General features: G+C 43.7%; 1 protein-coding gene and 1 long non-coding RNA gene across 13 annotated transcripts in view; both read right to left on the bottom strand.

Moving 5' to 3' along the window:
* CAMTA1 (calmodulin binding transcription activator 1) overlaps positions 1-16,071 on the bottom strand; it is a 375,482-nt gene that overhangs the window by 259,042 nt on the left and 100,369 nt on the right. For all 12 annotated transcript variants that reach the window (XM_080563929.1, XM_080563940.1, XM_080563939.1 and 9 more), the window contains one exon: positions 13,316-13,383. In XM_080563929.1, coding sequence (XP_080420055.1) covers positions 13,316-13,383 — 68 coding nt within the window. The remainder of the gene's footprint in view (positions 1-13,315; positions 13,384-16,071) is intronic.
* Positions 9,978-11,757, bottom strand: LOC308181170. Its single transcript, XR_013941352.1, has 3 exons — positions 11,739-11,757; positions 10,784-10,903; positions 9,978-9,996 (listed from the first exon to the last, which is right to left on the bottom strand). It is a non-coding gene; the product is annotated as an uncharacterized lncRNA (long non-coding RNA).

Genomic DNA, 16,071 nt, shown 5'->3' with positions numbered 1-16,071 from the left:
GCAAACAAACACAAAAAATTTGTAGCCATTTCAGGGACTGCTGTCATTTCACGTATGCTAAACAAAAAAAAGAGCAAACGCACCTGGTTGTGAATGTATCAAAACAGCTTTAGACCTTGAATAAGATTAATAAAACCCTGAGTCCAGGACGAAGCTTCCAGCCCAGCTGCAGTCCTGCGCGAGGCAGCTGCTTCCTGGACAGCTGTGCCGGGCGAGCCGAGGCCGATGAAGCCATGCACACAGAACGTCTTCGGGGGTGCAGGCACAGCCCGCTAAGTACGACAGAAGCCATGGAGCACCCTGGGACTGGCGGTATGAGAAGGATAAAGGGTTTTCCCTTACTCCTGGGCACAGTGTTCAGGGCTTTGTAGTGGCACCACGCTCACGCTGGAACCAGACCTGCCTGACTGCAGAGCAGGACACAGAGCAGCGTGCCCGGAGCCATCATCGTCACCGCGCGAACGGGGACCTGTGGGGAGCACGTGTCCCACTGCCAGCGGTTACGACTGCGGCACGGCCCGTTCTGCAGGGCAGCGCTGCCCCAGAGGCCAGCAACCCCTGTGCCGCGCCGCCGAGCCTGCCATCAGCCAACCCAGCCTCTGGGCACACCCCAGCTTGCTCACTTGGTTTCTAACTAAACCTGGCACTGGAGACCTGACAATTCATCACAGGCAGTCATGTTCATTCTTGGATCTGTACGGAAGTGGAAATACCAGTACTTCGTATGGTTGATTAAACAAACGTAAAATATTAAGAGATGTTTTCTGTATTTACAAAATTTGTGAATTCAGGTGGGGTTAGATCAACTACCAATATTATTAAGCACATCCTGGGCTTGATAGGATTATTAGCAGCATCCTTTCATATCAGCCTCCTTGCAGATAGCCAAATCCAGGAAGCAGGAACTGCACTGCCTGCTGTTGTATTATGCACAAGGAGTTTCCCACAGGAGGTAAATACAAGCAGGGGGACGTACAGATACTGCAAAACCAATCTATACCTACAGGAAAATACATACAGCCACAGGGAACAGAATACCACAGACATAATAGTCAGTGGATGAAGCACAGAAAAGCAACAGCAGAGGAAATGGAAAAATATGTCCCTAAGTACCTGATGGTGACATTATGAAAAGGACAGTAATAATTAGTTTTGTTATAATGTTGATGTTGCAGAACCCCAGTAAGGATTGTGGGGCTTTCGAATTGATGACTTTGTAAACAGGAGTGTGAATTACAGGAAACCAATCTGAATTAAAATCATCAGCCTCGAGAGAAATTATAACAGACTGCAGAGCAGTAAGCAAGTGGCCGGCGAGATGAACCAGAGAACGAGCCGAGAGCTTTGAGCGTGACCCAGGAGCGCGCAGCGGCGAGCAGCACTGCCGCACAAGCTCCCTCCTGCAGCACAGAGGTGCAGCACAGCTGGGACACCAGCTCATCAGTCATTGTCCATTAGTCAAATAATTAAACCCTACAGCGCAGCTTACTTTACTGATTGTATCCACAATTGTCTGGAACAAATAGGCAGTTGGCAATTTGGAAGCAACATGTCTAAAATAAGGAATGTTGCCTATGAGCTTTAAAACAAATTCATGTGGAGAATTCACCCTGGGAGTCGGGGCAAGTGCAGGACGTGGCATGGGATGGGGCCAGCCCCGACATGAGTCGCTCCTGCAAGCATTCGCACACGCCCCTTCAGCAGTCACCGCGCTCCCGTCAGCAATGGCACGTGGCTACGGGGGTCCGTGGGACACGCGCCACGTACGGACTGGATTTACCTGGAAGCTCGGGACCCACACACCTCTCCTGCCAGCTGGCATCCCTCCATGGCAGAGCTGAGGCAGCAAGGCTCAGCTGCCGCCCTGTCCAAAAACAGTGAAATCTGGAGCTTCTACGTGCTCATGGCTATTCTCTACACCACCTCAGGGAGTGTAAAATGAATGGATTTGGACATCTAGACACAAAGAAAAAATGTATTTGGTTTGTGTAATATCATTGTCAATGATACCTGCTGATATGGCATCACAGGAACATCAGGCTACTACCACAGAGGGAAGGTCAGTCTCTGCTCTGTAAAATTAAACCAACAACAGCACAAAAGTGGCAGGAACGAGCAAGTACAGGTGGAATAAAACATTCAGACTACGCTTATTTTTTCTGATCAACCTCTGTCTCCATGATTTGCTATCAGATCAGGCCACATTTGACGTTGCTTTCCTCCTTGTTTGACCTTGCTCTCTTGCAGTCCCCGGGAGCCTTCCCCAGCTGCCATGGAGGTAAAAGTGGCCAAAATGCCCCATTCCAGATTCTCTGCTGTCGTTATCTCATGGGCGCTAAACTTCAGTGTTTTGTACCAGAGACACAGGGCACCAAGGGCATTTCAAAAACAGCAAGAACCATCACGGTGCAGTCAGCCCATCACGCACATGCCTCAGGCAAGGAACAGAAGCCCTACACGTCCTCTTCCACAATTGTCTTTTCATACATCTAATCCCACTCATGACATTAAAAGACTGGAAAATCTTTCCATTTAAATGCAAAACAGATGCAACATGTTAATACGCTTAAATGAAGTGATGCAAAAGCACCGACTCCATAGGTAAGCACAGTAGGTGACCCTTACTTGTTTTAGCTCTCCACATTCCCATTAAACATTTGTAAACCACTTCTATGGATCTTTAGCCCACGTTGGTGGTTCTTTCCCTCAGAACTCTGAGCTCCTGCAGAGCACACTTTGGTGGCAGGTTTGCAGGATCCTTGTACTTTTGTACAGAACAAAGCAGGAACCCACAGAAGAAACACACACAGTGTTTTCATCTGCATGGATGGACCGGGAGTGGCAGAGACCTTGCCACCAACTATTAAGCTCTTCATAAAACATTCATCTCCCCAGCAGGAGGAACAGGACGTACCTGAAGTCCTGGAGAAATCCCACAAGCAAAGAGAAAGGGAAAAGGAGACATCTTAATGAAATGAGAGCTGCAAACAGCAAAAAGAGATAGAGGATAGAAGATACCCATTCAGAATATACTTATGAGCTTCCACCTCTCTCCATATTGAGGACACTTTGGAAATGCCTCCTTGCCCTCTCTTCTGGCTGTACAAAAAGGGCAGGTTTGGTCATGTCCTCAGAATCGCTCCAGATACTCGTGGACCTCACTGAGGGCTCAGCTCAGATGTTTAACTTTGAAGCCAATGTGACCCAGTGAGTCTCCCTGAAGGCGAATCTACATGCGGCACCTAAAATCTGCTTCACCCCTCCACTACCTGCGATGACTGAGTGTTGTCACAGTCTCCCACAATGAACAATAAAGGTTGATGCTGCGTATCCATTTCTCCACACGCAGCAATAATATACCTAAAGGTAGTCTCAGTTTTAATGATATTCACAGGTCTCAGCCTCATCATGGATCATCTTAGTGCTCCTGGCATCCTTTTTGGCTTCAGTGCCAAGAACAGTGACTCAAATGCCTACTGGGCAAAAGATTTCACCTTTCCTGTTGCATCTCTGGCAACAGCGGCGAAAAACATCCCACAATTGCACCAGATCATATCAACTATAAAAATACGTTGTTCAAAAACCTCAAAGAGAAGAGGAAGAAAACAACCGGAAGCTAAAGCTAGTGCCTCACAACCAGAAAAAAAGAAAGCCTCTTGCTGTTCAGGTACAGTAGGATCGGAAGTAAGAACTCCTAGCTCAAGGGACAGGACCTTCTGGGAGGAAAAAAAGGAATAATTACACAATTCTGCAAATATCCACCAAGACCATAACCTCTTTAGAAGAATCCGCTAAGGACATCACAAGCATAGCAGCGTGCATATGAACAGCATGTGTATCTGTCTAACACACCAGCTACCAGGTTAGCAAATTATTCTTTGTTCCACATGAAGATAAAAGCCTACTCATTACCTACAAGCACTCTCATTCAGCACAAAAATCAGCCTCTGTAGTCAGCTCCTCATCTTCTGACAAACACAGTTTGTTACACAAATCAATTTGTATTCTTCAAGTGTGAATAGCAGGTCCTCCATTATGCACAGCTCCCCTCAATCAAGTTCTCTGGCTGTTCTTCACATACATAGTGCTGAAAAATCCTGCTCCCAATTCACGATTTTTTAGCATGCACTTACTAAATATGCCAGAGTGCAATTTAAATCATGGTGTATTTATGATTAATATTATGCTATTAATGTTGTCCCTATCTGAAAGGGAAGTATCCACATTCTCGACATACTGCATGCCTTTCCGTTGCACCTTGGGTGTCTGTCCTGATCTCTGCTGACTAAACTCGGGAGGCTATGGATAGCCAAGGCGCTTGGCTTCAGTCCAGCATTTAAATTTCAGTGCCAGGTTTCCTGGAGGAAAAAATATTTGTCCATAAATAACCCAATATATAGTTTATTTTTAATCAGCTGGTATTCGCAGGCCATTAAGATGCAACAAGCAGTCTCAGACACTTTCTGTATGTTGTTTTTGATGCAGAGAATGTATTGGAAAAGTGAGAGAATATCATTAAAGGTTAATTACAAGCAACTTAAAGGTTATTTTTGCATATCTCACCTCCTGGACAAAGGATGCTTCTTCATTACCATACCAGAATATAAATTAAGTTGTAAACCATTTAAAATGTGACATAGATTTTGTTACTTTTTAAAAACAGTACAAATATCAGCTTCCTTGGCCCTTCTGCAGCCTTTACACATTACATAGACAAGGGTATCTCCAAAGTAGTACCATAATGGCAATTAAACCCTCCCTACTTCTTGATACCCTTCAACCTTGAAGCACAAAGTACATAAAAGTATCAGACAGTCTGGTTCTGGCCACTAGCAGCACAAGACAATGCATCTTTTACTGCATTTTTAATCTTTCTTTCACTCTGAGCGGGACAAAAGCAGCTACTATCTCATTCAGCTCATAGTCCATTAAGCCCAGATCTCACAATCCAACAGGAGAACTCACTCGTACCGAGCAGCCTTTGAAACCCTGAACAACCTCCTGCTCCCCATCATATTTGATCTGGAAATAATCAGGGCCTGGACAAATTCCAAATGCCAGTTTTGTCCCAAAAGTAACGCTACATGTTTTTGTGGACCTTATCTATCGATGGGAAAAGCTTACCAAGCCTGGCTAAAGAAAGACAGTAGTTTGCTGAATAATTTAATCACTATATTATCAGATAATTGCTTTTTCTGATGATTCTACATTTTTTAGGGTTCTCTGTCTCCACAGCAGGAGGAGCAATGCCGCAGAACTCCCTCCTGATCCCCACGTGAAGAGCAGCGGGGAGGGGAGGAGATGCCCCTGCGCAGGGACGGGCAGGCCCAGGGCACCACTGCAGAGCAAGCAGCTTTGAAATGTGGCGGAGTAGGAGCCTGACCACTGCAGAGAGATAAGAGGTGGAAGGAGGCCACCTCCAGCATCCACAACAATTGAATCCTGTCCTTGGAGCGTACACGAATCTCTCACCTTACTTCTAAGTCTGCCAGCACTGTCCTTCAGTGATGCCACTCTCCTGCGTTGCTGGTTAAAATTAAGCGTAACAAGCTCTCCAGTAGCACCAGCTTTAACCTGCTGTCCTGGCTGAATAATTTCATGTGAATGAAATACTTGAAGACAATGAACAGATCTGGGCCAGGCATCCTGACGGTACCAACAATTCTGCTATTAGGTCATTTTAAAACAAAAGGAATGGGCTGTTGAAAGAATTAATTATTGGCTTCTCAACTCCCTGGGACCACAGGGGCTAAAAACCTGTATGAATCAATGCCTAGTAAAACCATCCCCATATGGGTTATCCTCTTCGGGGAGGAAAAAAGAAAAAAAGAGTAGGAAATACTGAGAGCATTATGAGTTGAGAGTCATGAAATCTTTAAAGTGTAAAAAGCAATGTGCCATATTTAGCAGGGATTATGTCAAGCAGCATCCCAAGCTAGAAAAAGCTGACAGCTCACACATTTCCTTTGATGGAGGAAAAATAGGTCATATGAGACCCCAAACATGTAAACAGAATTTCCAACAACATAAGCTGAAAACCCAGAATTTCAGCATCATGCATGGGCATGGTTGCTAGTTCTATGTACGAGCTGCATGAGAAACTGAGGACCCTTAAAGCATGCCTTAGACATCTAAAATGAGCTCTTGAATATTTTTATTTGCGCTCACCAGAACCGGAGATCAACGGATCCTCTGGAATCGATCACAAATTCTGTGCTGTTCTTTTCACGGCCTCCAGCTAACACGTGCTTCACCTTGCTGCGCAGCCTTAAGCCTCATGAGCCACCTTTCGTTTCAGAAGTCCCAAAACAACCCGGCGGCAGCAGGTTCTCAAGGTTTCTCAAGCATAATGTTGCAGAAACCCAGTTCTGCAGCAAAAAAATGCCAGCATGGCACTTCTTCAGGTCTGAGCAGAAATGAAAATCTTGAAAACTACTTTTGGAGCTTCTTACTAACTGCATCAAGTTTCAATATCAGGAAATTCCAGGGCTTTTCTTCAACAGCTCAACCAAGAGCTATCAAAAATAGATACTAAATTGCTACAAATGCTACTGTCTCTTATTACCGAGTTGAAATACCAGGGAGAATTGTAGCTACACTCTTGATGTGAACTAGCAGCCAACTAGGTTGAGTTTAAAAGGCTAATTCCCTTATGCATCTGTGCAGTCCCGGACCTCATGCCTCCTTCAAAATGCTGCAGTTGCAGCCAGTGAAAGCAACCAAGCTGAGAACTATGCAGTTAATACCTGGGAGGAACAGTGGCAGCTATTTTGTGTAAGGGGTTGTGGATCCCATATATTTTAAATATTTCTTGAGTTTTGAGATTTTTATAATAAACATACATCAAAAAATATATACAAAACATGCTCCCCCCCTTTATAAATAACTGAGTAATTTCACTGAGAAAACTACAACAAATACCCAATACAGCACAATGGCTTCCGCACAAAGCACACTGGAGAGCTGGCTTGCAAGGTAATGACCTAACAGTAAATTAATTCTAAAGCACAATTGTTTTCAATCTTCATTTAAAACCAACCTTAGTTAATCTCACTTTAATGACATAGGAAATGGAAATTCCCTTAATAAAATAAGTTATGAATATTTATTACCCTATTTTTTTACCTGAAAATTGAATAATTCAATTAACTTTATTATTAATTATTTAATACAAAATTAATATACTGCAAAATTCTAACTTATCTTTAGAAGCCCCTGGCAATTCCTGATTAAAATGGCTATTGCAGATATAATGTAGTTATGATATATGTATGTACATATATACGTATGTACATATATATATATAAAATAGCTCATATAGTCCAACAGGACTCTCACTAAACCATGTTTAAACCCTGAACAACCTCCTGCTCCCCATAATACGCATGTGCACACAAACACGAAGCACAGCACTGGATATGGGCAAGCAGAGGAATACAGCCTCTGTCAATACATAGGGATATGACCAGGAAAACACAACCAGAAGCTGAAACATGGGTACGGTCTGGCAGCGAGAGCTAATGGGTTCGTAAACCACATTTCTCACCAAGTTGCCCAAGCTCCACAACTCCTCTGAGACTTTGGAAACACGTTATAAACTTTTTGTTGTTTTTAAGCCCAGTACCAAAGCCGTAGCTGAGGAGCTCCCAGAAGCAGCTCCCTGACCTGGAACAAGGACGAGCAAGGGACAGGGCGCGCTGCAGGACACGGGGCAGGGGGAGGCCCGGCAGCACCAGCGGACGCCCCGCGTGCTGCCCCTCAAGGGGAGCAGGGCTGATCCTGCCCCCAGCAACTCCCCTGCCGCAGGCCACCAGCTGCTTTGTGCCCACCCTTGCCCGAGTGCCACGAGGATCCGGCGCGGCAGCAAGCCTCTGCTGCTGCCGTACTGCACGCCGGGCGGCTCTCCGGGGCAATGGCTGCATTGCTTTTCGCTTGTACATCCCTTCAGGCGTTCTTGCTGAAGCAGTTATTTTATTACATTATCCTGCCATGCTCCCTCTAAATCTCATTGTGGATGGGTCCCCTCCGCTTCAGCCTAGGTACAAGCCCATATTTAACATAAAAAATTGGATTTCAAAGGAAATTTCAAAACTCCGTGGCCAGCAAAAATCACTAAAAATAATAGAGGAAAATAATTATTGTTTTGAGTGCATTTCAGTCAGCAAAAGTGATTTCTAACCAGTCTAATGTAATCTGCATCTCCTGTTTTAGTGACCAGCGTCAGCTAAAGCTGAGGTGACTAAGTGGCAGAGCAGTCCTTTCCCAAGACACTACAGGAGTGACAAAAGAAAGTTGGGTTCCTTATTTTTCTGGGTCTTGCTCTGCTTGGAATGTCACTGGGACCTGAGCTGGGCGCAGCTTCCCTGAAGTCGTGGCTTTCCACAGAGCATGGGAGTTATCATCTGCAACTTCCCATAAAATCAGAAATACCAGACCTTTCCTCCCTGACCTCGTCCTTTGCCCAGCACACAACCACCTTGCACAGTACAGGCCTCCCGCTCTCCAGCCTAGAGCGCCTGTAAAGGCAGGAGCGGGATTTCGGTCCTTCATGAGCTCAGGCTTGGGGCCACCTCTCGGTGTCACCTAAACTGGTGCCCAGTGCTGTTTCCACTCTCCCTCTGCCCTTTCCCCTTCAATGCCAGCTTCTTCCGGGGCTTATTCTGCAGCCGCAACGAGCTCTTTCCCACGCATTTTCCCTTGGGCTCAAATCATAGCACACATCTTGTCTGGTTTTCATCTTGTTTGTGTTTCCTCCAAAAACAAAGGCGCTGCTCCTACTCCAGTCCCACACGTTTTATCCTCCTTCAGCACCAGCATGTTCTCATGGAGTCATCCCCTGAGAAGGATTCCAAGCGGTAACACGGGGCTCAAGCGCACCTCTGAACCCACACGTGCCACGGAGTTTTGCTCAGCGCCTCGCTGCTCCAACCAGCTCCGTGACCTTGAGGTGTTGGCAGATGACAGCACAGCCCTCGCCCCTCTCAGCAAACAAAGAGCGCTAATGGGTGAGACGAACCCTTCCCATTCCTAGCCAGATGCTGCAAAAGGAGCTCAGCCTTTTTTGTTGCTGTTGTGATGAACTGGATCCTGACAACTTTGTGATTTATTAGGTCAGAATTTATCAGTAGGAAACGCTGTACAGCCTACTGTCCTTGTCTATTAAATGAAAAGCAATGCTTGTTTTCCTTAAGCCAGGAGAGAGAAATTAAAATGCTAAAAATAACCCAGTAGGTAGCAGAAGTACGACTAAATTACCACAAATAGATACTGACAGTATATGCAAATTGCTATTGATTTGTATGAGTATACTGCAACTGAACTTTTTTTAGTTCTAGAAATATTAATCATTGCCAAGTCTCACTGCCTAAAAATGGCATTTGGTTTCTTTCAGGGCTGAAAATCCGCATCTGGGAATTTCCCCAGCCACTTCACATATTAGTACAAATGATAGCTTATCGCAGTGTCAGCTTCTTGAAACACTTCCCGAGAAACATTTATCTTCCAGGCTTTGCAAGCAGCACAGCAGAAGTTTTTCGCTTACCCTCTGCCTGCCGACATCCAAGTCCGCTCCCACCCCCAACGAGGCAGCAAAGCAGGCGGCAGGACGCACGGAAATGCACCCCAGCAAGTGACTGAACGTTTCAGTTTTCCAAAAATCTGTTTTGGCCTTGTTTTAAGCACATATTTTACCTCCAGCTTTCTCTATTACAGTCACATTTCAGCAATATGTGCTGGACCCCACCAGATGACCGCTAAAATGTTGTATTTTAATGGTATCGCTGGACCCACTGTTACCCACGCACCCATGCCCACCCGAGCACCACCCGCTTGATGGCAATGGTCCCAGCAGAGATCTGGAGGTACCTAACGGGGTCTGGACAAACCGCACATCCCAGAGCATGGCCAAACCGCAAACAACGCGCCTCAGCTCCTGCTATGGGGTACAACACGGCTGATCCAGAGATGGGTCACGCAGTACAAATTCTAAATGCAGTGCTGGAAGAGGCAAGCGCAGGAATCAGGACAATAATAACCATCAGTTGGAGGAAAAAATACGACTTCACTCTTAATATCTGATAACCGAATACTCAATACTATATGAAACTTATTTTTCAGAGCACTAGAAGCTCACCATTTCTGAGCATTGTGTATAAGGCTGAAACACCCAAACGCCATTCCCAGCTGAAATACTAACCTTGCAGCTTATGGCCATTGCTAAATCTTTAGTTGTCTGTGCCTTACTTGTGAAATACAGGCGAAAATACATTAGATAGTACAAATATTTTTAAAATACTCTAAAATGTAAAACAAACTTCTAAACTATAGGAGATACTTGGAAGTAAATAAGCAAGGTATCTTCATGTATCAGAACTTCCTAGACTAAGAGAGTCAGCTTTGTCATTGAAATTCCAATGAAAATAATGATTAAATTTTACTTGATATATAAATATCAATCTACTTATTTATTTATTTATTTTAATGATTTGCATTTAAACTTGGAAATGGCAGAAATTTCAGTATAGCTGCATTAGCAAAAAAGCTCCACCAATTCACACTGATGACTGGAATACCCATTGCAGATCATCTGGCAAATTATCAAGTAACCAAACACCATTACAAGGAAACATCAAGGTCGATGTGTTGTGAGAGATACTGTTAATTTATGTTGATAAAATGGAGAGCTCGAAAGACAGTTTTAATAATATTTCAGTATACTTATTAGCATATTTTATCAACTAGAGTCATTCAGCAAGAAGTTTCATAAAAAAGCAGTATTAAAGACCGTTAAAGTTTTCTTGTAGCTCCCTTAATGTCAACATAATGGCATTATAAGAAGGGTCCTCCTCCATCCATGACCAAAACAGTATCTGACTGGTACTGCATTTGAAACACTGAAGCTTCCCTGTGAGAAAGATCAAGACATTCAGCAATCGCAGGCATGCAGGTGTGGCTCAAAACGAACTCTTCCCTCTTTTACCACCCTATGTATTAATTCAGTAATCAGAAATTTCAAAACTTGCTGCCTGGCAGGTCCCACCACACTGAACCAGCCCAGTGAGGGCTCCTTTACTGGATCACAATGAAACCCTACCCTATTCAACGTCCACATATCTTGTTCTGCAATATCCAAATTCTAGGATATGCAACCAAGCATGAGATTGCAATTATCCACATTTACAAGAATCCTAAATAATATCAGGTTATACTCTTAAAACAAAGGTTGAAAGATATTTTTTTAAATGGGCAGCCATCCAACAGACAAGTACATTTGTTTGTGCACTGAACGGTAACTTGGCAACTTTCATCTCTTTTTCCACCTAAAATAACTGCTCCTGGCCAAGAAAGTCCTATAGCACATCCCCAAAGCACGTGCCTGCCCAGTGCTCTCCTGTGCACACAGCAGTGCAGGCAGCAACCTGGTCCTGAAGTGTAAAGTCCAACAGTTCTCTTAGAGTCAGCTACAGCAATTCATCTAATACTTATTCCTCAAATCATACTATATATCATTGTATTAAGAAACTCTATAAGTGTCAGTGGTGCAATTCATTTTTATTAATTTTCTGAAATGAAATTAGCAGCACCCACAGCAGCAAACAAGAACAGAGAATGTTCCAGTTCAGCGCAGGATCGATGTCATTAATTCTTTAATACCAAGAGCCCTGATTGTATGAACTCAGCATTTAAGTACTCCAATTAATTATAATAATAAAAGAAAATTTTAAAAAATCAAAACTAACTGAACAATTTCAGAAGGTCCTTGCGCAGCCATCACAACTTTCCTTCTCCTGGGACGTTACTTCTTTCAAGTGTAAACATGCAGGAGGAAGGTATTGTAATATTAATAGGAGAACTATTTTCATGCATTGCCTTTAGCAAACCAAACTCTTAAAGTCATAAAACACTACTACAAACACATTTATAATCTCTTATCTTTAGTGATGCCATGTGTATCCCAACTATTTAATATGCTTTCTGACCACTTAATAGGCTTGTCTGGCAAAGGTTCAGCAAGAATTATTTTGTGTTATTTCTGCAACTTGGATTACCAACCAGGCCAGAAAATAACCTTTTCTAATATTATCATATTACCTGTTATACTGCAGCCAAGAAGTGGAGTGAAACCAAGCATTTACACACTCCAAAGACAAAAAGAAAATGAGACCCACTGCTGTCATCAGCAGGAAAGATCCATTTACAGGTCTACCACTACAGCAGCTTTGGGTCTTGGAGAACCATTTCAGAAGACAAAATGTTTCAAATTTCTTTCCTTCCAGGTGTTACAGACACATTTTGACAATGATAAGCAAAAGCATTACTTAACAAGACAAGAAAAAAACACAGAAAAAAAATGGAAAAAATAATGAATCCTATTTAATTTGGTGATAAGGGAGCACGAGCAGTAGTCTGCTATTCTAGACCCAGGCATGGCTGAACTGCAAAGCTTAATTTGTGCAAAGCTCCTCAGAGTCAGGCGTGGAAATGCACCATGCATCTCCTTCAGCTGCACAACACAGACGTTCCACATGCAGGGGCCACCCAAGCTAAACTGCTCCTGCCAATAAACCTGCCATTTTCAACAAGAAAGAGGTGGATTTCGAATACGGAGAAAAGAAAGGGAAAAAAAAAAAAAGAAAAAAAAAGCAACAATGGAAAGCAAGCAACATTTTTTCTGTTACTGACATGCACTGAAACTTCGTGAGTCTTAACACAGCAGAAATGCCAGGAAAACATCTGTAGTCTAAACTTAATGTATCAGTCCCCAAGGGGCTGGAGAAGTTAAACATTTATGGCAGTGAGAAGACTACATGACATTTACTGAATAATAAAGTGCAAACATGTCTGTTAATTTGGCTTTTTGGGATCTCCTCACCATCAAACACTTAACCCCAACAAGAAAAACACCAAAAATGCAAACAATCCCAGAGAATGCATTTTAAACAGGCAAAGCACAAGGGAAGGCTTTGTGCTTTTTTATTTATTTAAAGTTCGAGGCTGCAGGGAGTATTGTCAAGATAAATAGCCTACAACCTCACTCAGAGTCTTTTAAATCTGTTCATCTGAGGGGATACAATTAAATGTTGAACAATCAGGTTAAAACTTTAACCTGTCAAGATTGCAGCTGTTCTATTTTTAATCAATCTGATTTCATTCAATAAAATGCTCATTAAGTCAATTAATGAGACTTTGGTGTCACAAGCCATCAAGCATGACTGGGAGTTTTTACTTTGTGGCCAATGAATTGATTAGCAAGTCAAGTAATCAGTGGAAATAAGTCAATGTACATTTTCACAGGCTGAATTATTAGCAATGTTACCTTGTTTTAGGGGAAGTTGTTAGCCATTCTTCATGCTTTTCAAATGTTATTAAATAAGCTGCAATTTCCTGAAAAAGAAATGTAGAAAAAAAAAAGTTATTTGCATGGCTGTTTTGGAAACTTTATTTATTTATTTTTAAAACACAGAATCCTTCTAAATATCTTCACCTCCAGCAAGGAACCACCATCTCCACAAGCCCAGTTATAGGTCTGCAACTTAACTTAGTTTTTGAAGACTTATTTGTAAGTTTCCCTATACTTTTGCATTAAAAGTTTCTGCAACTTACAGCAAGGACAAGGTATTTCCTTCTGTGAACCAGCATCATGAAAGAATGAATGTTGTAGAACAATTTTATGACTAAACGCACAACTATTTCCTTTTTCCCACTTTGGATCAGTTGCACCACCCTAAAAATGCAGACCCAGACCAGAGGCTGAGGCTACAGTGGTTTGCCTTGTCAATTTGCGTATCTACACCACCAAACCCAATCTTAAATACTAACAAAAGATACAAATGAGGAAAATCAACATTTTCTAACACAGGCAGGACTCGGGTACCGCCAGAACTGGCCCACAGTGCTCCCGAGAGCCCGGCCTTGCATCAGGAGGCAAAGGGAAGACAGCGAAAACAGGGACACTTGGAGCTAAGCCAGATATTTATAAATAGAACAACATTACTGCAACTAGGATTACTGAGTTATTAATCATAGCCATAAAAAGCCAGTGGGTGCCACCAACCTAAGTCACTGCGGCTGCTCGCAGGAATGGCGCGGCCTGTTACCTCCCGACGCACCCGTTCGCCCACAGGAAGCCCGGGACGCTCTGGGCGGCCGCGTCCCGCCGGTGGTGGAGCTGCCAGGGCCCCAGCCAGGCCGCGCGGACCCCCGGCAGCCGCACCCGGCCGCCCACTGCCCCAAACCGCCCACCCGAGTGGCGCAAGCAGGAGCGGGCAGCAATCTCCTCACGCTGGCCAGGCTGCAGGAGCCCGTGACGGAGCCTTCTGCAAGGCCCGGCCTCCAGGCCTCACACGGCGCTGGTCCCAGCGTGGCGGCTGCCTCAGGCCCCTGGGCCGCTGGAAACGTGCAGTGGGCCGCAGCAAGGTGTGCTCGCCAACATGTAGCACCGCGATTGCTCCCGTCCAAAAACCGACTCCCAGCCAAGCACAGAGTTCCCCTCTCAGAGACCTGGAATAGCAACAGCTACACAGAAAGCCGGCAGAGCTGGCTTCACCGCTCAGCTGCCCCCGATCAGACTCAAAAAGCATTTGTCATTTAGTCACCAGAGCTCCTGTAATAGAAGCATCCACAGGCTGTGCAATCAGGAAGGTAGCATACATGCAAGAAATGGGTTTTCAACCATGAGGTTTTGTTTCTTTGTTGTTTTTGTTGTTGTTGTTTTGTTTTAAATAAGAGTTCTATATAAGGGTTTTATCTGTATAGTACCAAAGCTAAAAAAAATCCACAATGCTCTCCAACCAGCTGGCCCAAGCATCTGCTAGAGCCACAAAATGCAATTATATTACTCCCAAACGAGACGTAAAAATATCTTGTTTCCAATACTCTTGGTTTTAAGACTCATACTTAATGTCCTCCGGGTATTTCAGTGGTGCCAGATCTCCGTGTTATGTACTTTATTAGAGTTGTGTGAATGTCATATTAATGACTCCTAACCAACATGTTTACACTGCAAATAAATTCTCCCAGAATCCACCGCACTCATTTTACAAACAAGTACTGGTCTACATTTTTAAACAATTACTGTAGAAGCAGATTATCAGAGCAGCACCACTTCTGTGTGAATGAGAAGGAAGAACAGTAGCATAGCTCTGAAAACACCTCTTATTAATTTCTGACTAATTGCCATTTAAAATTCAATATCAAAATAACCCAGCACAACCCTCCCCCCTACAGCAAGATGCCGGTGGCTGGCACAACACCCGCACTCACGATGTCCCCCGAGTGCGTGCCAAACACTGCATTTTTGCAGGAGCTGTAAGTGAATTGAATGCAAGTCCTAAAGCTCGTATCATGTATGGCTGAAAGGGTCTAGCTCCCAAAGTCCATGGGCTCTGAAGAGACCTAGCCCACTGCTTCTTGTGGGAGCTGCTGATAGAGCATGGCCTCAAGGCTTTGACACACAGGGTGCGAGTTGTAGGAGTCAACCATTGATTTTACATGTAAATAGCGCACACAAACCTGCAACCAACATTCTTCAAAAATACAAAGCGAGATCTGTCTTTTTTTTTTAAGCTAGTACAATAGTTGCACAGAATTTGCTGTGGTGTGCACAATTTTATTGTTAACCAATCCCACATTATGTCCTTGATGAGCTACATTACAATCTGCGTCATCCCGTATCTTAAAGCGGAGACGAGCTTTAAAGATGCTGTGGAGCTACCAACACCTGATGACTAAGATGGAGCTATCTATATATCTTTTCTAATGCAGAAGTCTCACGGAAGCCTGTGGCAGATGGTCTGTATAAGCAGGCATTTAGAGAAACAAATCCCTTTAACACAGAGATGGATTAGACTGATTCACCCTCAAAATCCTGCAAAAATAGGCAGGTTGAGCAGTTTTCAAATTAGCACCGTATCGTGCCTATTCCTACTAAAATTGATTTGCCATAAAGAGAATGAAATAATTTGTAACTCTCATGATAATCAAACCTGGACTGTGGCTGAATAAACTTACTGTCAGCACAGAAAACCAAAAATATTTCAGGCTAAAGAATCTAAGTCTCACCCTAAGACTTGT

The sequence above is a fragment of the Anser brachyrhynchus genome, assembly GCF_964034855.1.
Source record: "Anser brachyrhynchus genome assembly, chromosome: 21".
In the NCBI taxonomy this organism is placed as follows: domain Eukaryota; kingdom Metazoa; phylum Chordata; class Aves; order Anseriformes; family Anatidae; genus Anser; species Anser brachyrhynchus.
Note: the sequence above shows the minus strand (reverse complement) of the source record. Positions and strands in the feature narration are given on the sequence as shown.